Source organism: Terrapene carolina, unplaced genomic scaffold (genome assembly GCF_002925995.2).
Source record: "Terrapene carolina triunguis isolate 2854851 unplaced genomic scaffold, T_m_triunguis-2.0 Scaffold211, whole genome shotgun sequence".
In the NCBI taxonomy this organism is placed as follows: domain Eukaryota; kingdom Metazoa; phylum Chordata; order Testudines; family Emydidae; genus Terrapene; species Terrapene triunguis.
In genome coordinates this window covers 147005-172330 of record NW_020664562.1, presented here as the reverse complement: position 1 = coordinate 172330, position 25326 = coordinate 147005, and the positions used below count along the sequence as shown (strand labels likewise).

Below are 25326 nucleotides of genomic sequence, written 5' to 3'. Positions count from 1 at the left end.
TAACTTCCTGGCAGGGACCATGAAACGTCTTTGGGAAGCTCATGGAGTGAACCACTTGTTGCCATCCCATATCACCATCAAACAAATAGCCTAGTGGAGAAGTTTAATGGGACTTTGGGGGTCATGATATGTAAATTTGTGAATAAGCACTCCAATGATTGGGATCTAGTGTTGCAGTAGATACTCTTTGCCTACAGGGCTAAACCACATCTCAGTTTGGGATTTTCACCCTTTGAACTTGTTTATGGCCATGAAGTTAAGGGGCCATTACAGTTGGTGAAGCACCAATGGGAGGGGGTTACATCTTCTCCAGGAACTAACATTTTGGACTTTGTAACCAACCTGCAAAACACCCTCAAAGACTCTCGAGCCCTTGCTTGAGAAAACCTACAGGATGCTCAACAAGAACAAAAGGCCTGGTATGATAAACATGCCAGAGAGTGTTCCTTCAGAGTAGGTGACCAAGTCATGGTCCTGAAAGCGCCCCAGGCCAATAAGATGGAAGCGTTGTGAGAGGGGCCATTTATGGTTCAAGAGCGCCTGGGAGCTGTAATTACCTCATGGCGTTCCCAGACCCTACCCTAAAACCTAAAGTATACCATGTTAACAGGGCCGGCTCTAACTTTTTTGCAGCCCCAAGCAGCAAAAAAAAGTGCCACCCCGCCGTAACACCCCCCCCCCGCCGAGCGCCGCCCCGGCCCCCCCCACCGCGCGCCGCGCGGCCGAAGCACCCCCGCCGCCGAACAGCCCTCGCCCCCCGTGGAGCGCCGCACCGCCGAACACCCCCGCCCCCCGTAGGGGCGCCGCCGAACACCCCCGCCCCCCATGGAGCACCGCCGTACACCACCGCCGAGCGCTGTGCCACCGAACACCTCCGCCTCCTGCGGAGCGCTGCACTGCTGAAGGCCCCCGCGTGAGCACCGCCAAACACCCCCCACTGAGCGCCGTGCTGCCGAACCCCTCCCCGTGGAGCGTTGCTGAACACCCTCAGCCGAGAGCTGCGCCGCCGGAACTCCCCCGCCCCCCCCGCCAAGCGCTGCCCTGCCCCCCGCCACCCCAAGATTGGCCACCCCTTACCAGGTGTCGCCCCAAGCATGTGCTTGGTTGCCTGGTGCCTGGAGCCGGCCCTGCATGTTAATTCTCTAAAGCCCTTTTACTCCTGAGAAATCAAGGTTCTCCAGTTTACAGCCCAGGAGAGAGAGAACGCTGAGTGGCCTGAAGGAGTCTACTATGAAGGGAAAAGCAATGGTGACATAGAAGAGGTAAGCATTTCCATAACCCTTAGGCGTAAGCAGCAACAGCAAATCCAGGAGCTGTGCACCATCTTCGTGCCAATGTTTTCAGCCACCCCAGGATGGACAGAACAGGCATACCACTCCATTGACACAGGTGATGCTTGCCCAATTAGAGCCCAACCCTACTGGATGGCTCTTCAAGCCAAAACTGCAATAGAAAGGGAGATCAAGGAAATGTTACAGATGGGTACAATCTGCCCCTCTGAGAGTGCATGGGCCTCTCCAGTGGTTCTGGTTCCCAAACCAGATGGAGGAATCCGCTTTTGCATGCACTACTGTAAGCTAAATGCTGTAACTCGCCCAGAGAACTATCCAATGCCACGCACAGATGAGCTACTGGAACAACTGGGACATGCCCAAACTAAGGGGTATTGGCAAGTGCCGCTAGATGACCCAGCCAAAGAAAGACCAGCCTTCGTCACCCATGTAGGGCTGTATGAATTTAATGTGCTCCCTTTTGGACTTCGAAATGCACCTGTCACCTTCCAGATACTGGAAGATAACCTTCTGGCTGGATTTGGGGAATTTGCAGTCACCTACCTTGATGATGTGGCTATATTCTCAGATTCATGGGCAGAACACCTGGAACACCGCCAAGCTGTCTTCCAGAGCATAAGGGAGGCAGGATTAAACGTTAAGGCCAAAAAATGTCAAATAGGCCTAAACAGGGTAACGTACCTTGGACACCAGGTTGGTCAAGGAACTATCAACCCCTTACAGGCTAAAGTAAATGCTATCGAAAATTGGCCTGTTTCCTAAACCTCCAGGAAGAAATCCCAGCTGGTGTGGACCCAATCTAAACCAGGCTGGCCAGCACAGTTTGTGATTTGGGGTGTGTGTGACAAATGAAAGGGGGGAGGTTAGCTCCTTTTTATGGACAACCAGCCTCTCCCCATGTACGGAGGTGCTACGTGCTCTATAGCGCCCTTTGCAAGAAGAGCATCTGCTTCTTGTTGGACAATGCACTGTTGGGAAGAGTCCCATGAAAGCGTCCTGGGGGAGGGGTGATCTGGGAGATGCAGGGTGAAATCAAGAAGTTCTATGGAGTACCCATGATGGGTGATCTCCAGTATCCAATGGTCCATGGTGATCTTGCCCCAATTGTGGACGAACAGGGCAAGACGGCCCTGAAAGACAACACGGGGCACTACGGGTGGCAATGGGGAAGGTTCAACATGTCCCTGGAGTCCTTCAATGAGCGAAGGGACTCGTCTGTCTTTGCACAGAACATTTTGTCCTCTTCAAAGGAGAGGTCCTTGATAGTAGTTTTGACCTCCTGAGGAAAGCCGGATGACTGTAGCCACGAGTCACAGTGCATGACTATTCCTATCGCAAGGGATGAGAGGATGTGTCTGTCACATCAACCGCTGCTTAGAGGCCCATCTTGCTAACTAGGCATTCCCACATCCACCAGCACCTGAAATTGCTGCTGTTGTCTGGTGGCAGTTTGTCCCAGAACTCTGCTAGCCATGCATCGTTATTAATATATTTGGCTAGCAGAGCCTGATAGTTCATTATGCAAAATTGCAAGGCTGCCGAGGAACACACCTTTCTCCCCAACAGGTCCATATATTTTGCCGAGCAGTCTGCACATGTCAATTTCTGTAGATGCTGGCGTGCCAATTCAGCTGCCGGGTGGATGACAAGAGAGCTGGGGGGTAGCTGGGAGAAAAGAAAATCTGCCCCCAGAAAAAATACCTCCGCTCTGCCCTCTTAGGAGTGGGGGCACATGAGGCGGGGCATGTCACACTGCCTGCGCTGGACTGAGAATGGCCTCGTTAATACTGAGTGCAACTCTAGATGGTCCCTGAGGCTGGAGAATGCCCAGGAGCTGGTGTTGGCTAATCCTGAACCTCCTCCAGTTGTATCCCCAGGTCCACTGCCATTCTCTGTAGCAGGTCTTGATACTGCCAGTGATCGTCCAGCGGAGACAGGGAGGGAGGAATCAGCGCCTTGTCTGGCGAAGATGAAGCGGCACTTTTTAAAAGGATGAAATTGCATGACATAATGCTGCTTGAAACTGGACCCTCAGTCTGTGAACCTGCAGTTTTACAGCAGGCAATATCAATTCCTTCTTCCAGTGAGTCAGTAATATACAAAATATGAATCCTAAGAGAACCCCAGGAGAGATAAAGTGGATGCAACTGTCAACAACAAAAGGTCCAGAGGACACAGAAGTGGTAAAATTTGCATGAGATTCCACCAAGAATAGATGTAAGAAGCCAGTATCATAACTACAGCATGTTATAAAAGCATTACCTACCAAGCCTTCTTACCAGCAATGTTCTGACAAATTCAACCCTGTTACTACTACTCATTCAACACTTATAAGGTAATAAAAGCAAATCTAGAATCAGGATCTGGGTGTCATTTGGATCCAAGATAAGGATACCTACCTGAAAGTATGATAGTGATGTTCAGCACAATGACTATGCCACAGAACAAGCCAACCCTGAAAGTGGTCCATGCTGGTGCAGGCTGTAAATAGAACAATAGTTGGCTTAAGGGCAGAATACTAATTTATCTCCAATGCACATTAATTTTCAGAATAAATGTCAAACCAATTAATATAGCATTCTAACTTACGTTCTAATACCTCCTTCCCCTGTAAGATGAAGTTTCTTAAATCCTATAAGTACAACATAGCACCAGCCAAGAGCATTATGCAACGTCAGAACAGAGAGCCCAAGAGTATTAATGCCTTTTGAGAAATCTGCCAGGTCTTTACATCAGCATTCCAACACAGAAGAGCGTGGCCAGAACTATCTATACTAACAGTAAGTTTGAAAGGCTAAAATTTATTTCCCCATATTATTCACCTCTCTACCATTACCTTGCCTTAATACATTAGCACTTGCAATGCCATTTCCAAATCTTCTGAGACTAACGTAGGTTACCTTTTCTAAGCACCAAATAATTTAAGGTGCTGGTCATTTCTAATGACAGGTATAAACACCCATTTCAATATATTTGCACTTTTACATTCTGCTGGAAGGGTTGAAATGTAATTTGATACATCAGCTAATCTGAGAGGAAAACAGGAATTATGGAACTTAAATTCTCACCTGAGCAGCTCCCAAGGGTGGGACACGTAAACGCTTCATGGCCTTCTGTCTATCTCCATCTTCTAACTCATTGGTCACCACCGTCTATGGGCATAAATCACAAGAACTTAATGCAGGGTCTACCCAGTGAAAGAAAAAGTGGCAGAGTGAGGACATATTACACATCAATTACATCATTATTATGAATTACTCTTAACATCACTGTAATTTCACATAGTGAAAGTTAACAGCTGAAGCCAATGTACACACAAACCCACAAATTACAAGTGACTAATGCCAGAAATTAGTGGTTCTTTCAAATCAATTAATAGTTGCATTGGCAATTAAAGCATTTATTCACAACACAGTACAGGAGCTCAGGGTTATTACTGGTGAAGGAATAGAAGAGCATTGTTTCTCTACATAAAATGGAAGTAATACACAGTTCAGCATTCTCTACCTCTGTTTCAGAGATGAGCTGGTTGATTTTCTTGCAAGTATAGAATGGTGCCACCTCCACATGGGCCACCCGCCAATCTGCACCCCGGGGTGTCTCCAGGATCTTGTCATGCTTCTTCAGGATCTTACGGAATCCTGTGAAGTTCAGGTTCTAGAGACAAGAAAAATAAACATTATTTTTTAGTCTCAGCTAACAATGAAGAACGTTGAAATCTGGTAATATTCCAGTGATAGAGAAAGAACAGCCAATAAGGGTTGTTAATTAGAGAACCTTTTGGATAAATATTTCAGGAGGGTTGTTTGGTCTACAGAGCTATTAAATAAAGGAATAAAAATACTTATTCAAAAAATAATAGTAAGACTGTGTGGATGGAGGGCATGAAAAACATGAAATTATTTGTAGAGAACTTCTAAAGTCTAATACTTATTCAGTCTCATGATAGTAATGTATGCAATACCAGCAGCTATTAAAATAGCTATTAATCAAAAAGACAATGTATATTCAGAGAAAAGGGTTGTGTCAATACCATCCAATATACTCATTCGCACAGATGTTTCAAAGGTTCTAAAGCAGTAGATGATCTGAGAGTGCTAACCCAAACACAGAATTACACCTTTTTTTTTCCGCTTAGAAATGAAACAGATGTTTATATATAAAACAAGAACACAATTAAGAGAAAATCTGTAGAAGAAAAGTGATCACAATTAACTATAATAAAAAAGCATGAGATAAAGTGGACTAGGCACAGAAGAATATGAACATAACACACTGAACCTTGTGGAACATACATTTTTTACTCTGCAAAGTGAAGTTGCTGCCACCTCTCCTTCCCTAACCAAACGGGCAACCTTCTGGATGAAAATTCAATGTAGATAGCTGAGCTTTGGCTATACTGAACACTTTTCCTACAGTAATTTTGATTCTGATTATCTGTTTGTACGGTCTCAGGAGGTAACAGTAGCTCATTCAAGTATGTCCTGTGTACCATATCACCGTTTGTCTATATACTGACAGTTATTATGATGAGCTCTTAACTGAAATTTATACGTGCAGAAAGTTGAAAGAGGGTCATTTTGTAAGAACAAAGTTGCTTTTAGCTTCATCCTCTTATCCAGGCACCCACTGCCCAGGCATCACACCTACTTGTCTTTTGGGGATTTTTTCTTCTCTCTTTTGGATAGGGAAGGCTACTGATTCCTAGTTCCTTCATTTTAAAACCAAGATTGAACACATTAATACTAGAGAATACACAGCAATAAAGTGTAACACACTCAATAAGATATATCTTTGTCAAGAAAAATTAGAAAGCATTTTATATGTCATGGCAATTAAATCCAGCCAAGTGTGTTCCTAGAAAGGATTTTGCCTTATGTGAATAGAAAACAAGTCTGAGTTTGAAGTCAAAGGGAGCTGAGAGTATTCGGGATCTTTTCAAGATCAGGCCCAAAGTAATTAGTTGAAAAAAAGAGGGTTAATATTGGAGATATGTGTAAGCCCAGATTCATTAGTTTATATATTTTTTAATACATAGTAATGGAAAAGCTCATTATAGCAACTGGGAGTAGACTGAAGACTGCTACGATCAAGCATATTTGAAATACTGTGGTATCTAACTATGCAAAGAAATCACCAACAGCACTTCATGTTCTATTCAGTTTATTCAGCCTAATATTAGCTATACAGATAGACAAGAAAGGAATTATATTTTTTTGTTTATAAAAACTAGCCCATGGACTAGATTTGAAAGAAAAATACAGAGAATGGCAGAATTCAATGCCTTTGGGAGCGGCTCCAACTAATCTGCTGAAATGATTTTCTATCTAATTATGCCTGGAGTGATTTAATATCAGACCCCCATTGTGCAGTAGGTAAGGAAGGGACAGGGAGATGGGAATAGGAAGCCAATGCATTAATGATTTGCATTACCGCAGACAAGAGAGACTTTAATTACTTTCTATTGGAAAAATCCAGCGTTTCACCCCTGGGACAGCAGAGCCTTGTTTCATAAAGTTGAAATGAAAAAATGTAACAAAATGATAATTTTGGTCACAGATTTTACTGTTGCCCTGAACTGACTAATGTTATTTGCTGGTGTGAGTAATTAGCATATCTCAGGAAGAACAGCCCAATATTTTTACATCATGTACCCTAGAGTTCTTCTTGCAGGGGAGCTTCCTCTTCTGACAGCACAAGTTCCATGATTCCAAAGCTGTGCGCTAAAGAAGTTAAACACTGCTAAATGGTAGTGTCAATGAAGGACTTTTGCAGTTGATACAAATACAAAAGCAAAAACTCAGAGAAATAATTTACTTAGCCTGAAATTCTGTATTTTGCTTACTACCGAAGATAATCTTGTTTTTGAATAGAAGCTCTCTCCTCCAAACTCAGCTTCTATTACTACTAGATACTAAAGTGAAGTCCATAAGCCTAAATTTTATATCAGTTTGCCAACATATAAATGACTAATACCACAAAACCACAATGCCGACTTACATTATGCAATATTATGCAAAATCAACGTAGGATGAGGGAACGGGCTCAGAGAGAAAGTGCTTGCTTGTATGTAAATATCTGTTAATTGGAAAATTCAGGATCACATGCAGGTCAAATACATGTAGGTTTAACTAGGATATATTGATGTTTTTAGCCTTGCCATTCTTCCACCATAACAGTGGATTTTAATATGCCCTCCTATATCTTGCTCACTAGGTTATTTTCTCAATTTGCTCTTTTCAGCAACCCATTATCTTTGTGCTGCTGCACTGTGTAAAGCCACTGCTTTCTATGATGAATTCAAACAGTTTGTGGCTATTAATTTCAAGCTTTCCCCTTTTATGTTCACATTCTCATATCTATTCCTCTATTAGTGAGATCTAAGTGGTAGTTTTACTATTTGGGTCATGACCTTGTTTTTTAATTGAGGAACCTTTGATGATAAATGTTTGGCTGATGCCCACACATAACTGGGCAGTTAAAATTACTCCATGGGTATGTATCCTGCAGTTTTAAGTAGCGTTAGAATTGGTGCATGAATTTTGTTGTTGTTGTTCTACTGCAGTCTGTAAAAGATACCTACTGTTTCATCTTATTTTTTCCTTCTTTGTAACCCAACTCAAAAAGCTTCACCACTACAGAAACTGAGAGAGAATTGTAAATATATTTGACAAAATGCCACCCTCCTTCACCTCACGTTCTATTTCTTCTATGCAGATTAATACAGTCTACGTTAACATTCCAATTATGAGATTCTTCCCACATGGTTTCATTTATGCCTAAGCAGATAACTGCCATAACTTATTAACTCACCTAGTGCTTACCACACTGCCTGTGTTTGTGTTCAGATGTTTTTTCATACACGTACTCTTTGTCCTTTGGTTTAAAACAATTTCATCTTTTTTCCCCTCATTTTCCAACCTGGTATAAAACCCTCAAAGATGCCCTGCCAGTTTTGGATGCAGATGGGTCTGCATAAGTGGAGACTTCCAAATCCAAACAGGCTCAGAGACTATACCAATGTTTAGTGAATGTAAAATTATCTTCTTTGACACACTTACTAGTTGCTCTCTACTATCAGTGACTCCTTCCTTCCTTCATGACTGGTACCTAAAGCCTTTCCAAGGAATCATTTGCACTGTCCTCATCTTACCAGGCCACAGAAGTGATTCCTGATAATAAAGTCCAAGAGCCTAGTATTCTTCTTTAAAAAGAAATAAAAGGAAAAAGTGGCCAACATGGCTTCACCAGGAAGTGAACAAAGATCTGAGGTTACTCTATCTACTTCAGGGTTGTGAACTAGCTGCTATTGCTGTAAGTAACTGAGTGCTTCCAGTAGTACTAGAAGCCTGTATCAGCTTATAGGCCAATCTGCAGCTTGCTTTAACACTAGTTGGACCAAGATTTTCCAACCTGGGAACCTAAAGTAAAGCAATTCAATCCATGTTTAGGGATCTAAATACATTGTCTAATTTTGGGAAATGCTGAGTACCAGCAAACCCACTGAAGTCTAGGGGAGCTGCAAATCCTCAGAAAAAAATCAAACTGCTAAAGCCTCGTCTATACTATGGAGCTTCACAAAATAATTCCCAATGGTGGGATTCTGTTTGGTAAAATTCCCTAGCATAAAGTCTGCCTTATTTAGGTGACTATACAAGGATGTAGGTGCTTTCCTTTAGGAACCCAAGTTTGAACATTCTAGTTAAGTTCACAGGCTAAAAAAAAAGTGGTTATGAAATTTTCAGTGTCACACATATTACATACAATATGACACTTTAAGAAGTAAAGTGGTAAAGTAAAAAACCCCACCAATTAAATTAAATTAAATTATTGGAACACAAACCAGTCTCTATAACGATTACAATCCCATTTTTCAGTACTAGAAATCTAAATATGTCTAAGATTTAATTCTTTTATACTTGCCTCCAGGCTAACAATTTTTATGCCAAGTTGCATCCCATAGAATTTAACAGAAAAGTTAGAAAATGTGAGTTTTAAAAGAGAAAATGTTGACGCGTCAGCTACAGTGAGGTGAATGACACTACTATGATAACACAAAGAAGAAACAATGTATAAGCAGCCTCATGCTTCTTTCCAATTTTAAGGTATAACAGTTTCTTTCCAGATTCTCAAATCTGGCTTTACATAGAACAGAACATGAACAAGTATATGACCTCAAAGTTATAGTAGTGATCTATTTACTCTCCCATTCTCAGTCTCAACATTCTGTCCTCTGATTGCAACGAGATGAAGCAATCCAATCAACAAGAATGATATGAACACTTAGGGCCCATGGGAAAACTGTGCCCTTCTTTTCTTCGTACCTGATAGTTCTGCAGTAAGATGAGGCTGAGGTAGAACTCGCTGAAGGCCAGTTTTAGGTCTCTGATGTTTCTATGCTGAACACGCTCCTCGTGGGACAGGTGGAAGACTGCCTTTCTGCGCTGCCGCACTGTGGTAAGACCATTAGTTTCTTTCTGTGCATCCAAAGATGACTGTAGTTCATTCTGAAGGGTAGCGGACCTGCGCTGAGCTTCTGCAAGCTTTTCTGTTAGCAAGGAAAAGGAACTGTCAAATACCACAAATGGAGTGGGTAGCAACTTGTCTATGAAGGCTGAAATACCTTACTAGCATTGTGTATATCGCCAAGTGCTTTTGTAGGGACAGGCTGCTGAGTGGAAGCATTAACTGTGTGACTTAGGGCTTGTGTACATGAGAAGTTACTGCATGGCAAGCCAGGGAGTGAATCTACAGTGCACTAGGCTTGTCACTCTGTAGAGTCACACGCTGGCTTGTTGTACAGTAACTTGCTGTGTAGAAGTAGCCCTTACACCACTAATCCCTAAAATTCAATAAATATAGAAATAAATAAGGTTGCATTTCTTTTCAATCATTTTACAAGTATTTTATAACCAATTATAACTCAAAAATCCCAAGAAACTGGTAAATATTATCCACTTTTTACAGGTGGGCCAACAGAGAAGTTAAATGACTTTCCCTTGATTATTCATCACATCAATAACAGAACTAGGAAGGGTACCCAGGTCTCCTGACTTCCGGTCCTGTGCTTTAACTTCTAGACAATGCTCCCTCCAGGAACACAAATATTTGCCACTGACAAAAGGAATCCCAGCTGGCATAGCCTATCCTGACCTCTACCCATAAATGTGTGCATTTATAGCCCCTATCAGTCAAAACTCCTGACATGGTGTCAGGGCCGGCTCCAGCTTTTTTGCAGCCCCAAGCAGCGAAGAGGGAAAAAAAACAAAAAAGCTGCGATCGGCGGCTGCTCTACCACGCTGCATTCTTTGGCGGCAATTCGGCGGCCAGTCCTTCCCTCCGAGAGGGACTGAGGGACCCGCCACCGAATTGCCGCCGAAGACCCAGACGTGCCGCCCCTTTCCATGGGCCGCCCCAAGCACCTGCTTGTTGCGCTGGTGCCTGGAGTCGGCCCTGCATGGTGTTATTCCAGCATTGTAGCTGGAGGCAGGCAGCAATCTACCTTCCTATCCTTCCTGCAAAGAAAGATCACCTTGATCGATCAGTTCATCAGCCCACACAGAGAGTGTGCCGGTCACAACATGTCATTTGTGTTGTTCTAGCCAGTCCTTCAGCCACTCACTGGCTAGGCTGTCAGTGGCACCAGACCCCCAACTGACCGTGTACTGCAGTCCAGAACCCCTGAGCAATCTGCCAGTCTCAGCCTCCCAAGGAGCTGGGCAGAAGCGTGCCACCGCACCCAACATACAAAAGCAAGATACCGCATAAAATACCAAACTGATTTATAAGATACCAATGGTTTTCTCTTGTCAAGAGAGTGACATCAAACATCCTTAGGGTGGCAGAGTAAGATGCTTTTGCTTATTTGTTCTCACATCCTAAGAAGGCATTAAGCAACACTCATAACAAGAACAAAAGCTTGTTAGCTAATATTATAAAACCTGACATCAGTCGGTAAGGCACTTTTGGTTTCTTTGCACCCATTGCTGGACAGGAAAACGTAATGTTTCACATGGTCATAAAGAAATCAAAGAAAAAAATGGGGTTAAATTGATCTGATGTATGAAAGCGCTCAGAAGATAAATTTTACTTTCATCAAGTTACATGCAACAGACAAATGTGGCTTTTACTGTGATGAGAGGCTATGATACCAACACGTGAAACAGTTTAAAAATACAAACAGTCTACAACCGGACGAATCAGAAACTGGACCCAGTAATGTGGTCATATAGTTCTCCCTTCCCTGCAATTCAGGGTCACACTCTGTAGCACATTACTCAGTGTTTTGCCAGTTTAGCTTTAAAGGGACAGTCAACTTGAATTTTTTTTAAAATAGGCTTTTTATAAATTAATTTTCTAAAGAAACAACCTGTACTTAGTTTGCCGTGAATTTAAAAAAAAAAAAATCCTTTTAGAAACTGCTCCTAGGCCTATTTTTAGAAGAGTCTTTTGGCAGGCCTCAATGCACCACCACTAAATAAAGTTACCTCCCCTTCCCCCCATTTCTGTTCAACCACTCACCAATGACTTACTTCTTTACACACTCAGGGCTGGTCCACACTACCCGCCTAATTCGGCGGGTAGAGATCGATCTTCTGGGATCGATTTATCGCATCTCATCTGGACGCGATAGATCGATCCCAGAAGCGCTCCCCCGTCGACTGCGGAACTCCTGCTCGCCGAGAGGAGGAAGCGCTGTCGATGGGGGAGCCTGCCTGCGCCGCGTGGACCCGAAGTAGGTACTTTTAGTTCGATATAGGAAACGTTGACTTCAGCTACGCTATTCTCGTAGCTGAAGTTGCGTTTCCTATATCGATCCCCGGCCCCACTGTGGACCAGCCCTCAGTTTCAACTTTACTGCACCTGTTGCTGGTAAACACTGCAGAGCCAGGGGACTGGTATGTACCCTCAACAAAACACTGAAATCGATGACAAACAAAGTGCAGACAAATGCACAAAGTAAACTACAACAGGATTTTCACCTATAGTCTCTTACAACTGTAGTAATACAAGAGGTCACTTCTAACAGCAAGTATATAAATTTGAGATGGAAATATTATTTTCATGTTAATTGTGCCCCCTTTAGTGATTGTACAATTAGGCATCTGCTATGAGGCTATTCCACAATCCATTAGCTCTCGGTCCGTTTTTTCTAATATTCAACCTACATTTTCTCTTTAATATTAATGTTATACCCTCCTGTACCATGCAAAGTTTCTCTCTGCATTAATCTTCAAATCTCTGGAGTGTTATTTCTGCCTTTAGTCAGTTTCAGTTATTGTAGCTATTCTAAATCTTGCTTCACTCAATCCCACTAGCCCTCTCACTCACTTTTATAGTTCCTTTGAAATGCCTCCCCTTTGTAAACACCTTTCTAGTATTGAAAAGCCCAGAACTATGTGCCATGAAAAATCATAACACTTTTCTGAAAAGATCACTAAAACCTGTGACAACCATGTTAAATTAGAGGAAACAATACCAGACGAGGCTGAAGCTTCTACATCAGTCTCCTATTAGAGTTCATTCTGAAGGTACAAAGGATGTCTGTGCCACATGTGTTATTGACTACTCCTTTGTTATGGAAGGTAAATGTGAAACATCTTTACCCACTACTCAGGGAGAGAATGCAGCCCTCAGCAAGTGAAATTTATAAGTATGTTATAGTTCAGATAATGCTCAAAATACCAGTCGACAGACATTATACAATCTCCCTAGACGCCCATCAATTTGCTAATTATCAGCTTGTCTCAATTATCTCCTTCCTAGGCAAAGTTACTAAGATGGTGACGAAGGTACTCCTGCAGAATCTAATTTTAGGCAATACTCTAGACTCTTACATGGAGAAATCAGTGATCATACTAGTGGGATTTCTCCTTATGGCCACAAACAGTAGATCAACCACCATGTTTATTCTAGTGTATCAGCTATTTTCAACACAGCCTGATAGCCATCAGGAACTGTTAACCCATCTGCATGACGTGACAGAAGACGATTGACACAAGCTGATAATTAGCAAATTGATGGGTGTCTAGGAAGATTGTATAGGGTCTGTCAACTGGTATTTTGAGCATTATCTGAACTATAACATCTATAAATTTCACCAAAAACCTTCACACATGCGTAAGACTTCATGCTTCCCTTTCTCCTTTTACATTCCTGTTAAATCATTGGCTGATATCATGAGATGCCATAGGCTCAACTATTAAAGTACTGATGTCACAGCTATAAGCAGCCTTTTGCTATTGAGTGCAGAGACTCTGCTGCCCCCAACATCCAGACAAAGCAAACATGTGGTCCAACAATCCCTTGCTCCAACTTAGACCAATGAGATGGACACAAAGTTAGTAGGAAGGGGAAACTGCTTTGAAATGTACCAAAATTAGTAAAGAGCCTAGATACTCAACTGCAACACTAGTCAGAAACATCAGTCTCCATCTGGAAGGAAGACTGCTCCCTCTCCTTAGATGCAGTGATTCATGCCTTGGTTGGTTGGACTACAGTAATGTCCTCAACCCAAGGACTGACCATGGAAAGTAAATGGAGATTACAGCTCATCGAACATGCAGTAGGTTCTCGCTTTAAAAAGAGCATTTCACGCTGCTTTTTTGCACACAGCACTTATTCCTCAAATTCAATTCTGGATTTAATATCAAGTCCTAGTCCAAAATACCTTTAGAACTATCTCTGTCTACATAAATACTACAAGAAAGGGCACAGTAGCTGCAAGTACCTAGGAAGAATCCCTTGGGAGCAAGGAATTTTCATTGGAAGTCCAAATTCCCATCTTCTTGCACTGTTTCATACAGCAGCAGACCAGGATGAATTAAATGTCTTTTCAATTTGAGGATGCAATACAAGACACCTCTTTGGAAAGGCTTTCCCTTCAACAGAAACAGTGACCAGTCTACTGGCAAGTTTTCTTCCCTCCCTACATAAACCTTTCTAAAGATGAGGTATGGAGTATCACCTTACCAAGGGAGGAGCAAAGAAAGTACTCCTAATTTGGATAACAACCTTGAATTCTAGGTATTTCACACCTAAATACGGTGATTGTTACTCTACAAATACTCATATCACAGAAACCGCCAACTGTCCATATTTGAGTAATCTTATTAGTGAAATATAATGAAAAAATCTCTACTCAGAATACAAGGGGGACATCCTGGATCTACCCAACTGTCTCTTGGAACAGTTTCAGTGATTAGGACTTTGCAAAGGCTAAAGTCACGGTAAAGAAACTTGAGCATTATCTTTCTGAAAAAACTGCTGTTCCCAGAGCTCTTGGATGTCCACACAGGAGATCTTACCATGAGCTAATTGTTTGCCAATTAACTCAAAGTAGTTATAAGTTTGTAAAAGGCTAAATGTCAACTAAAATGTCACATCTTAAAATGCTTGCTCCAGGTTAAAATAAAACTAGTGAAGACAAGTCCAATGACAGCTGAGGTACATTACAAGAGCCAAGAAAGCGAAAGCTGAACTATTAGGAGGAAGGAATTTTTAGTCAGACTCTTATTAAAGCTGTTTATTTTTGTTAACACCTATTTCACTTAAATGACTAAATGCCATTTTGAATAAAAATGCCTTTATTAAATATAAAAAACCCTTTTAATATGACTCTAACATCTTAATTTAACACACACCTCAGATCACCCAGTGGTCCTCCCAAATTGTACACTATTTAAGGTAAAAGAAGTAGGAAACCCCCCTGAAGAGCTGAGATTACAAGCCTTCCTTCTTTATATATGTAATAAAGAAACAAAAAAGAGCACAAGCCCAATTTCTCAAAAATCCTTTGCAAGTCACTTAATAGCGCTTGGAAAATTCTGCTTTGTTGAAGATGATATCTAGCCTCTTTGCATTTTTATTCTGGGAGCCCATGAAAGGCTGTAGGGATTTAAATAACCCAGCAATGAATCTTACACCTTATTAAAATACCATTTTATTACTTTGACATGTACAGAATGAAAATAAGGCAAAATATATTATGTTGCTATTGCTCTTTAAATCATCTACAGAATGCAAACCACAAAAGGCACATGCAAAGCACAAAAGAAATCAATTTTTTAACCTGCAGTAAGCCTTGCCAAAGTCCTTGGTGGAACTGCATTCTTTTTTGCAACACACAGTATGACTTCAACTTTGTTGCTTTTAGTGACTTCTAAACAATTTGCTACACAGGAGGTCAGAAAAAGCACATATTTAGAAACTGAAAACAGCCTCCAGGAGTTTACTGCACACTACATGCCCTGGTGTCCACTGACTGCAGAACCAAAGTGAAATCTCAGTGGCAAAGGTTGAAGAGAAAAGTGATACCTTCTGGGGCAACTGCCAAATTCTGTTTCCATCAATCACATTCTTAGACTCACCCATTACTTCCTGACTTGGCACAAGAGCTCTCAAAAAGACAGGTTGACTGCTATCCATCTGTATGTGTGTCGCTGACTATGCAACTAGATACTCTATACAAACAGAAGGTTGCGGGAGAGGGGCCAGCAACCAGGCCATGGGTAAGAGGTCTGCAGTAAAGAGCAAGCCAACAAATCCTCCTCTAGAGAGTGATCAAGAAGCATTCTCTGAAGACAGCTTCCATGCAGTCAGGTGAAGGGTCCCAAAGTTCAGGTGGCGTAAACAGCCCTGGTCCTGTGATATCAGGTCCAGGCAGAGTGGGAGCAGTAGCAGAGGTACTACTGATAAGTCTACAGTGTGCCAAACCTGTGCCAGGGCAGCCATGCTGGGGCCATAAGAATAATTCTCGCCTGGTCCCACTTGATTTTCAGAAGGACCTTGTGAACGAGAACTGCAGGAAATGCGTAGAATAGGAGCTCTGTTCACTGAAGCAGCAAGGCAGCTGAAAGTGAATCCAGGCTGTGCCGGTGCAGCAAGCAAAACTGATGGCATTTCCTGTTCTGCTTGGTTGTGTACAGGTCTACCTGGGAGATGAACCTGGTGATCTCTGGGTGAAGGGACCACTCATAATAAGAGGAGAAACATCTGCTGAGTGATTGGCTAAGGCGTTCCAGGTTCCCGGAAGATGGGAAGCCTCAAGGTGGATGGAGTGCTGCACACAGAATTCCCAGACGGATGGCCTTCTGACACAGGGCAGAGGAGCATGCTCCTCCCTGCTTGCTGATGTAGAATATGGCCGCGGTGTTGTCCATTGGTACTTGTACTACTTTGCCTGTGATCTGGGGGAGAAACACTTGGCAAACTAAGTATCAGAGGGGTAGCTGTGTTAGTCTGGATCTGTAAAAAGCAACAGAGAGTCCTGTGGCACCTTTAAGACTAACAGATGTATTTGAGCATAGGCTTTCGTGGGTGAATGCCACTGGAGCATAAGCTTTTCATGGGTGGATGCATCCGACAAAGTGGGCATTCACCCACGAAAGCCTATGCTCAAATACATCTGTTAGTCTTAAAGGTGCCACAGGACTCTCTGTTGCTTTAGGCTCTGAGCTCCCTGTCATTTATGTACAGGAGGAGCTCTTCCTGGGACCACAGGCCCCGTGTCCTGAAGAGATCAAGATGGCCTCCCCAACCTAGGTCTGAAGCGTCCGACACTAGGGACACTGACAGCTGGGCGGGGGTGGGTGGGCAACAAAGGGGAGACCCCCATTGCTGACCAGAGGTCCTTCCATCAGTCGAGGGAGGCAAGGACCGGGGCTGGAACACAAAGCACCAAGTCCAAGTGGTGCCTGTTCGGTGAGCTAACCACGTCTGCACAAGTCTGAGGCACAGCCCTGCATGCCGTACTACGTAAGTGCACGTGGCCAAGTGTCCCAGGAGCCTGCGGCAAATCCGGGTTTTTGTGATTGGTTGAGCCATGACCCTGGATATCAGGTCTGACATTGTCTGGAATCGAGCCTCTGGAAGAAACACTCTGGCCTACGTTGAGTCTAGCACTGTCCTGATAAACTGTATTCTCCGTACTGGAATGAGAGTAAACATTTGTGCGTTTATCAACAGGCCCAGTGCTTGGAAGGTGGTTTGGACCAGGGTGATGTTGTTCTTTACTAGAGCTTCTGAGTGACCCTCAATCAGTCAGTCATTGAGGTATGGGTAGACTTGAATGCCTTGTCTTCTGAGGCACACCACTACCACGGCCATACATTTTGTAAAAACCCAGGGGGCTGCGGACAGGCCAAAAGGGAGAAAGGTGAATTGATAATGAGTCTGGTTTACTATAAACCTGAGGAATCTTCTGTGGCCATGGAAGATGGAGATATGAAAGTAAGCATCCTTCAAGTTGAGTGCAGCGTACTAGTCACCTGGATCTAGGGAGGGGATAATGGAGGCCAGGGAGACCACGTGGAACCTCAGTTTATTGAGATATCTGTTGAGGCGAAGCAGGTCCAGGATGAGGCGAAGACCCCCTTTGGCCTTTGGGATTAGAAAATATAGGGAGTAAAACTCCTTCCCTCTCAAGTTTTGAAGCACCTCTTCCACAGCCCCAACCCATTTGAGGGTTTGCATCTCCTGGGCTAGGAGTTGCTCGTGAGAAGGGTCCCTGAAGAGGGATGGGGATGGAAGATGGGAGGCAGGGATGGATGAAAACAGAAGGATATAACCATTCACCATTATATTTAGCAACCAGCTGTCCAGTGTAATGAGGGACCACACCAGGCTGAAGTAGGAAAGTCAGTCCAAAAACAACAGGGAGGAGGAGGAAGAAGCCTGTACCAGAGGAGGGGCTTCTTCCTCTTCTTCAGGCTCAGTTACCTCCATGGGGCTCACATCCTGTGTATCAGTACCAGAGTCCAGTGCCAAGTGGTGTGGGAGCCCACCTCTTGGAAACAACCGAGTATGCCTGGTGGGATGACAGACCCTGTACCAGGGGAAACCCCCATGAGTTCCAGAATGGCCATTGCAGAGCCCACTGTCCATCTGGCCAGTTACCAGCAGGTGGACCCACACTGGGGTCCGACAGCGTGTAATATGGGTATTGGTGGCAGCCCTTGGGATGGGTGTAGGTCTTCACTTCAGAATCTGACAAAGAGTCCTCCCGAGGTGACCATATAGGAGCGGTACCCCTCACTTCTGCTGTTTGGTGGCAAGGGTCTTGGATTTGATGCCGGAACAGGGATGATCTCATAAAAGTAAGGTCGGCTTACGCCTGCAAGGTACTGAAGGTCCCGGTGCTGGGAAGGAACTCTGAGCACCTTGCTCTCTCCTGCTCGTGCTCTTCGAAGCTGGCGGTTGTCCCATCAGAGTCGGTGGTACTGGGACCAGTATTAAGTCCCTGGTTGCTGCAAAGCCCTCTGGGGTAGAAGGCACCGTGATTCCGCTGGTGCTGCAATGACTTTCTGATGCAGGCAGGGGGTCCCGCACCGGACTCAATGTCCCTCTGGGCAGAGTTGACGGTGCCGCCATGGGACTAGGGGTTGAGGAGTGGCCCAACGCAGGTCGCACTCTACTGCCTTCCGCTTGTTTTCCTTTCTTCAGCACTGGAGAGCACTCTCTCTCGGAGCACTGCTTTTTATGTTTTTGCCTCGGCACCAGAGATGGAGAACGGTGCCAGGAAATGCACAGTGCCAACGGGGCACTTTGCACCGAGGCCGAAGTGCTCAGTACTGAATCTGAGCAGCTTGGCTCTGACACCTGTCTAAAAGCAGTTTCCATGAGGATAGCCCTCAGCCTAACATCTTTGTCTTTCTTCATACAAGGCTTAAAGTCCCAACAAAGCTGACATAAGTCTTACGTAAGCCTCTCCCAGACACTTCAGACAACTGGAGTGAGGTTCACTCACAGGCAAAGGCTTGCCACAGAAGGCACAAGGTTTGAAGCCTGGGGCATGCCCGGCACCAGGGGAGAAGGGAACCCCTCTATGATAAAGGAAGGGATCCAACTATCTACACTAGTACTATTCACAATATTTACACTACAACTATACTAAGAATAATACACTAAGATACAGAGAAGAAAACCACTGAAAAATGCCTTGCCAAAGCAAAAAGAGTTATTCCAACAACCGTCATGGACGGCAAAAAGGAACTCAGAGGGTGCGGGTCTGGCAGTGTCCCTTTATATCAGCGCATAAGCATGCAGCACCAGAGGGCACTAGAGCTGGCCCAGTGGACACCAGTGAGAGAAAAACCTCTGTCAATGGTGCATGCAGTGCATTCACACCTAATGTGGAATGGAAATGAGCAAGCCCTTGAAGAAACTTCATTTGCTAACAGTTAAGATTTTTAAGTGCAGGTCCAAGAAACAAATGATTAGACATATTTAAAAACAAAAAACCTCAAACATTAAAAAAAAAAAGGAGTCAGCTAGGATTAACTTCAAAATTCTGTCACCATACCTAACACATTATCCATTAACTCATGGACTTGTATTGGAATTCGTCATTTTTGGTTGTCTCTTATGATATCGTCTTCTTCCATACATTTGGTAACTTTTTAAAAAATATGTATTATATCTAGGCTTTTTTTTCTACTGGTGGCTCACATCTACACAGTACCTCAATATTGGTGCACATAACAAAATTCATTCCACATGTGGCTGAAAAAAATTAGAGGGAACATTGCTCGTATGGCATCCAACTGTGCCCCGATAAACTCTAGATGTTGCCCCAGTGTTAGCGTAGATTTTTTCCAGGTTTAGGTGAAGGCCGAGTCTCAAGAAAAGGTCCACTGTCATTTGTATGGTGTTAAGGGCATCGGTTCCAGATGGTGCCTTGAGAAGACAGTCGTCAAAGTATGCATCTGAAGAAGTGGGTTTTTTACCCACGAAAGCGTATGCCCAAATAAATCTGTTAGTTTTTAAGGTGCCACTAGACTCCCTGTTGTTTTTGTAATTCCTGTAGTTATCTACAAGGATGTTATGCAAATTTCAACAGGAAGGAAAGTGGCCTGGGAGATATTTTTTTCATAGATTCATAGATTCTAGGACTGGAAGGAACCTCGAGAGGTCATCGAGTCCAGTTCCCTGCCCTCATGGCAGGTCCAAATACTGTCTAGACCATCCCTGATAGACATTTATCTAACCTACTCTTAAATATCTCCAGAGATGGAGATTCCACAACCTCCCTAGGCAATTTATTCCAGTGTTTAACCACCATGACAGTTAGGAAATTTTTCCTAATGTCCAACCTAAACCTCCCTTGCTGCACTCTAAGCCCATTGCTTCTTGTTCTATCCTTAGAGACTAAGGTGAACAAGTTTTCTCCCTTCTCCTTATGACACCCTTTTAGATACCTGAAAACTGCTATCATGTCCCCTCTCAGTCTTCTCTTTTCCAAACTAAACAAACCCAATTCTTTCAGCCTTCCTTCATAGGTCATGTTCTCAAGACCTTTAATCATTCTTGTTGCTCTTCTCTGGACCCTTTCCAATTTCTCCACATCTTTCTTGAAATGCGGTGCCCAGAACTGGACACAATACTCCAGTTGAGGCCTAACCAGCGCAGAGTAGAGCAGAAGAATGACTTCTTGTGTCTTGCTCACAACACACCTGTTAATACATCCCAGAATCACGTTCGCTTTTTTTGCAACAGCATCACACTGCTGACTCATATTTAGCTTGTGGTCCACTAGAACCCCTAGATCCCTTTCTGCCGTACTCCTTCCTAGACAGTCTCTTCCCATTCTGTATGTGTGAAACTGATTTTTCCTCCCTAAGTGGAGCACTTTGCATTTGTCTTTATTAAACTTCATCCTGTTTACCTCAGACCATTTCTCCAATTTGTCCAGATCATTTTGAATTATGACCCTGTCCTCCAAAGCAGTTGCAATCCCTCCCAGTTTGGTATCATCTGCAAACTTAATAAGCGTACTTTCTATGCCAATATCTAAGTCTTTAATGAAGCTATTGAACAGAGCCGGTCCCAAAACAGATCCCTGATAACAGATAATCTGGATGGGAGATGTACACAAGACAGTTTCTGTTAAGATGTGGTCTACACCTAAGACTAAGAATGCCTCTCAACCATGCACATGACTAGAATAACTGGCAAGTATCAGATCACACTCCAAATCAACACATGCCTGAAGTATGACAGGATCATAGGTCTGGCATGAACAATTCAAGTGATGCTCCTCAGGCAGTTATCCATTGCTGGGGTGAAATACAAGAGCACTCTTGAAATGATTTTATATTATGGGAAGTCACATTGTCACTCCATAATTAAGGCACAAGGAAGTCTATTGTTACAAGACTGATTGTCACCTTCTCTAATGAAAATTATAATCATTCTGATCTACACATCTTTTTGAAAATTTAAACAGGTGAAAAACTCACCATGTATTAACTAGCAATTCCATTGAAAATAAAAAGTTGCTGGAAAATGATGTTTGCAGATCTTCATTATGGAAATGCAGTGTCAGATCCAGAGCTGATTCCAGGATGTTGAATATGAACAGAAAATTGATTTCTTGATCATTTTATAGTTAAGTGTTTAATCTGATTCTGCGAAGGAGGACAAGATTTTAACTATCGTCCCCATTTGTTATAACCTTTCAAATTTCAAGTGAAATTGAATAATAGTTTTCAGCTTTAAGCATTAAGAATATAGTACAAAAAGGATTTTTTTTTACATCAAGAGTATAATGTAATCAGATTTACAGTAATCAGAAAAAAGTTTACTGTTCCAATACTTTAACAGCACATCAGCATCAACATACCTTAAATATTAAAACATTTCACCCAGCAATTAATTATTTCTTCTATTTTGTGCACATAGGTGGTGGTTGTAGAGTGAGTCAGGCTCTAAGCTGCTGTTATATTTTAACGGTATATGAAATACTTGTTGGGGGAGGGGTAGAGAGAAATGACATAGTTTTAAAACAAAGTAAGAGATAGGCTAAGTTTTGGGACTTGATATTAAAGAGTTAATAATAAAACATTCCCCAATTAAAGTGACAAGTCTAAAATGGTGTCTGAAGGAGTTTTGGTTACTGCTGTTACTTTTAAACATTTTAGATGACTAAATAAAACAAATTAAGAAAAATATTTCAGGTTTTTTCAGTGTTACTTTTTTGCATTTAACAGTGCCTGGATACATGAGTTTCACTTTTCTTTCATGCACCAGCATGAAAATATAACATTCATGCACACTATTCTGGAGTTGAGGGGTAGAGAACTCAACTGCATGTCTTTCCCTAGGCATTGCAGGAAACAAAGCAACAGCTGCTGTTTTAGTATGAATAGATGATCCTGTGGAATAGGGTTCTAACCAGAATGACCCCACCAGCGGGTACTTTTACATCAATGGGGGTATGCTCCTTTAAGAGGGCACCCACCCTGACTCCTTCCCAGCCAGGACTTTTCCACCAGGTCAAGGCAGTGCAATTTGACCATGCAATGAAGGTAGTTTTTGTAACTCCAGGCACAAGAATCCTAGTGGGCTAAGAAGGGTGTGAGTGAGCAGGTTCTTTTGGAAGCACAGGGCTATGTTTAAGATTCATTGAGAATGAAGGTGGCAGTCACTTTCTGGGGACACACTTTGTTATCTGCTTTCCCAATTTAAGTGTCCAGCTAGGGAGCTGGTCTGAAGGGGGTGGAGGGTGGCAGTAGCAGGATGAAAGGAGTCTTCATAGAGAGGCTTGAGAGAAGCAGCAGCTATGTATGGGACAGGGAATTTCCTCCATGGAGCCAATAGAGCAGGGAGGGCCAACAGAGAATAAGAGACTACTTCCCTACATGGAATCTGGGCAGAGGGCAGCAGCAGTGAACAATTACTGACATCTGAGTTTTATTAACTGTTATTTCCCTCATAGACCAGCCTCTGGTGCTTCCCTCAATGAAGTCATCCCAAGTGCTTATCACAATTTTTAGAGCCATAAATTCAATATTATGTATTCACTTCTCGATTAAATCAGAGCAACTGACAGGCTATCGGGAGGCACCATAAACTTTGTTATACAAAGTTTTAGTAACTGACAAAATGCTAAGAAAAACTATGGCAAATGTGAATAAATCATATTCATATATAAATTTCCCCCCCATATGAAACCCATTTCCAAAACAGGATGGAAACTGGCCCAAAATCTGACAGCATATTACTATAATACCACTGTTGCAAAGCCTTTTCTAGAAGTATTATTACACAAATGACAGACTCAGATCAATCAGTTTTAATCTTTATTTCTAGCTTATTTATGCATTGTGAGAAACTTCACTCCAGTGGACATTTCAAAATGCTGTACTAACAAAAATGGGTACAACTTTCACAGAAGAAACACAGCAATTATAACGTCTTTGCTAGGTTTCTTCATTTTTCAGTCCCATCAGCTCTAATAAATTTGAACAGAAACAGCAGCACAGGTAACATTGCTGCGTAATGTATTTGCCAGCTACCTGCCATTGACTATAGGGTTGTGTGCATCAGAAAGTTGCACTGGTTTAACTTAAACTGTTTTTTAAACCTATATAGTTCAACTGGCACAAACGGCTGTTGGACACACTCATATTTTTGTTTAAGTGTGGCATATTCTGGTTTGGCTTAAGCCTGTTTCTAACAGAGCTAAACTGAAATATGACATTCAAACCAAACAGGAGCATACACAGAGCTTTTTTGGAACAGATTTAGTTATTTTAAATTCACACCTTAAGTTAAAGCAGCTTTCTTAAATAGACACACCCTATAATTATCTGATGGTAGACCTACAGGAATGTTATGGTTATTCTGTGGGTTTGGAAGTCTTAGGTCTTTGTGTGCTATACCTTCCACTAATTCTATTAGAGGTAGATAAGCAGCTTACCTGAATAAAAAGTGTTGATTTTGGCAAGTTCCTTCTCACAGGTTTGGAAGAACTTCTCCTCAAACTTGGCAAAATACCTCTTCACCGTGTCCTCGTCTGTGACTGTGAAACAAGAAGAAAAACTTTATAGTAAGAGAATAAGGAAAGAGGGCCATGAAATTACATGCCAGTGTTAATTTCGGTCTCTCTCAGTGGCAAATGTGAAAGTATTTCTCCAGAGAACAAGCCATCTTCCCCTGTAATAATTGGCAGAATGTCAGGAAATATCAAATCAAAGGACTCTTTGAGGGGACATAACCCTCACTTGACTGGAACATTTTTTGTTCTCTTATTCCAAATCTTTGCTGCAATGGAGTTTAATAATGCCCAAAATCTTGCAGGGAGAGGAAGGAGGAAGATTAATCAAGATGAGTAGTGACACACAAGGTGCAGCTACTGAGGGCACAAAGACATATCCCCTCAATTTCACTATCTAGTTAATCATTCTCCCGCCGAAACACTGCTGTAGGTCTCATGCACTCTCATTCCTGGTCCCTAAACCAACTTTCTGTACAGAAGCTGCACCTCTAGCAACAGATCAGATGAAAAGACTGCTCTTTTACTCTAGGAATTCAGGCTGGACTTTGTGTCAGCCCATAAAGGAAATAAATTTAAGGGTGAGTTAGAGGTAGACTGGTAAGATTCTGGTTTATAATTTTTATTTGGAGCAAATTCAATTTAAACAGGTATTACCGATTTCTTTGGTAAAAACAATGAAGTAAGAAATGGGGCTCTAAAATATGGGACTTTTTGCAAGCAGATAAGAAGAAAAGAGCCAATTGCCCAATAAGCTTAGTGTAAACAACTCCTGTTCTATTTTACTTTACTTCCACTCCTACATATATTTTCCTAAAACTATTTTTGCTGCCCAGTCAGTGAATAAGACACAAGTCTTCTGATACAAACTTGTCCAAAGTGTTTAATAAAACACAGGGGTTATTCCCAAGTTTAGTGCATTGAAAGCCAAGGCGCAGCAATCAAAGAAGCAGTATGATAAATGCTCTGTGGTTCATACTTCAAGTACTATATTCCTGTCAATGTTTTACCATTACAGTCCTCCATTTTTGAGGGGTCTAACTTCAATTTGCATTGTGTTGGAATTGTATACAAGTTCTCAGCCCAGAAGAGATGCTGGTTTTACCATTTTAAAAAAATAAATTACCCAATTGAGCATTTACATTTATTAGGGCTACCATATGTCCGGATTTCCCCGGACATGTCCGGCTTTTCGGTCTATAAATAGCCGTCCGGGGGGGGATTTTTAAAAATCTAAAAATGTCCGGGATTTCCCCCCGG

At 42.6% G+C, this 25326-nt stretch overlaps 1 protein-coding gene across 1 annotated transcript in view; it reads right to left on the bottom strand.

Annotated features, from left to right (window-relative positions):
- LOC113407335 (xenotropic and polytropic retrovirus receptor 1-like) overlaps nucleotides 1-25092 on the bottom strand; it is a 71528-nt gene extending 46436 nt beyond the window's left edge. The window contains exons 1-6 of the mRNA XM_026655737.1: nucleotides 25077-25092; nucleotides 23992-24093; nucleotides 9617-9840; nucleotides 4800-4949; nucleotides 4361-4444; nucleotides 3692-3773 (exon numbers count right to left, since the gene is read on the bottom strand). Of these exons, the coding sequence (XP_026511522.1) occupies nucleotides 3692-3773; nucleotides 4361-4444; nucleotides 4800-4949; nucleotides 9617-9840; nucleotides 23992-24093; nucleotides 25077-25092 (658 nt within the window). The remainder of the gene's footprint in view (nucleotides 1-3691; nucleotides 3774-4360; nucleotides 4445-4799; nucleotides 4950-9616; nucleotides 9841-23991; nucleotides 24094-25076) is intronic.
- Between the last annotated feature and the right edge of the window lie 234 nt (nucleotides 25093-25326).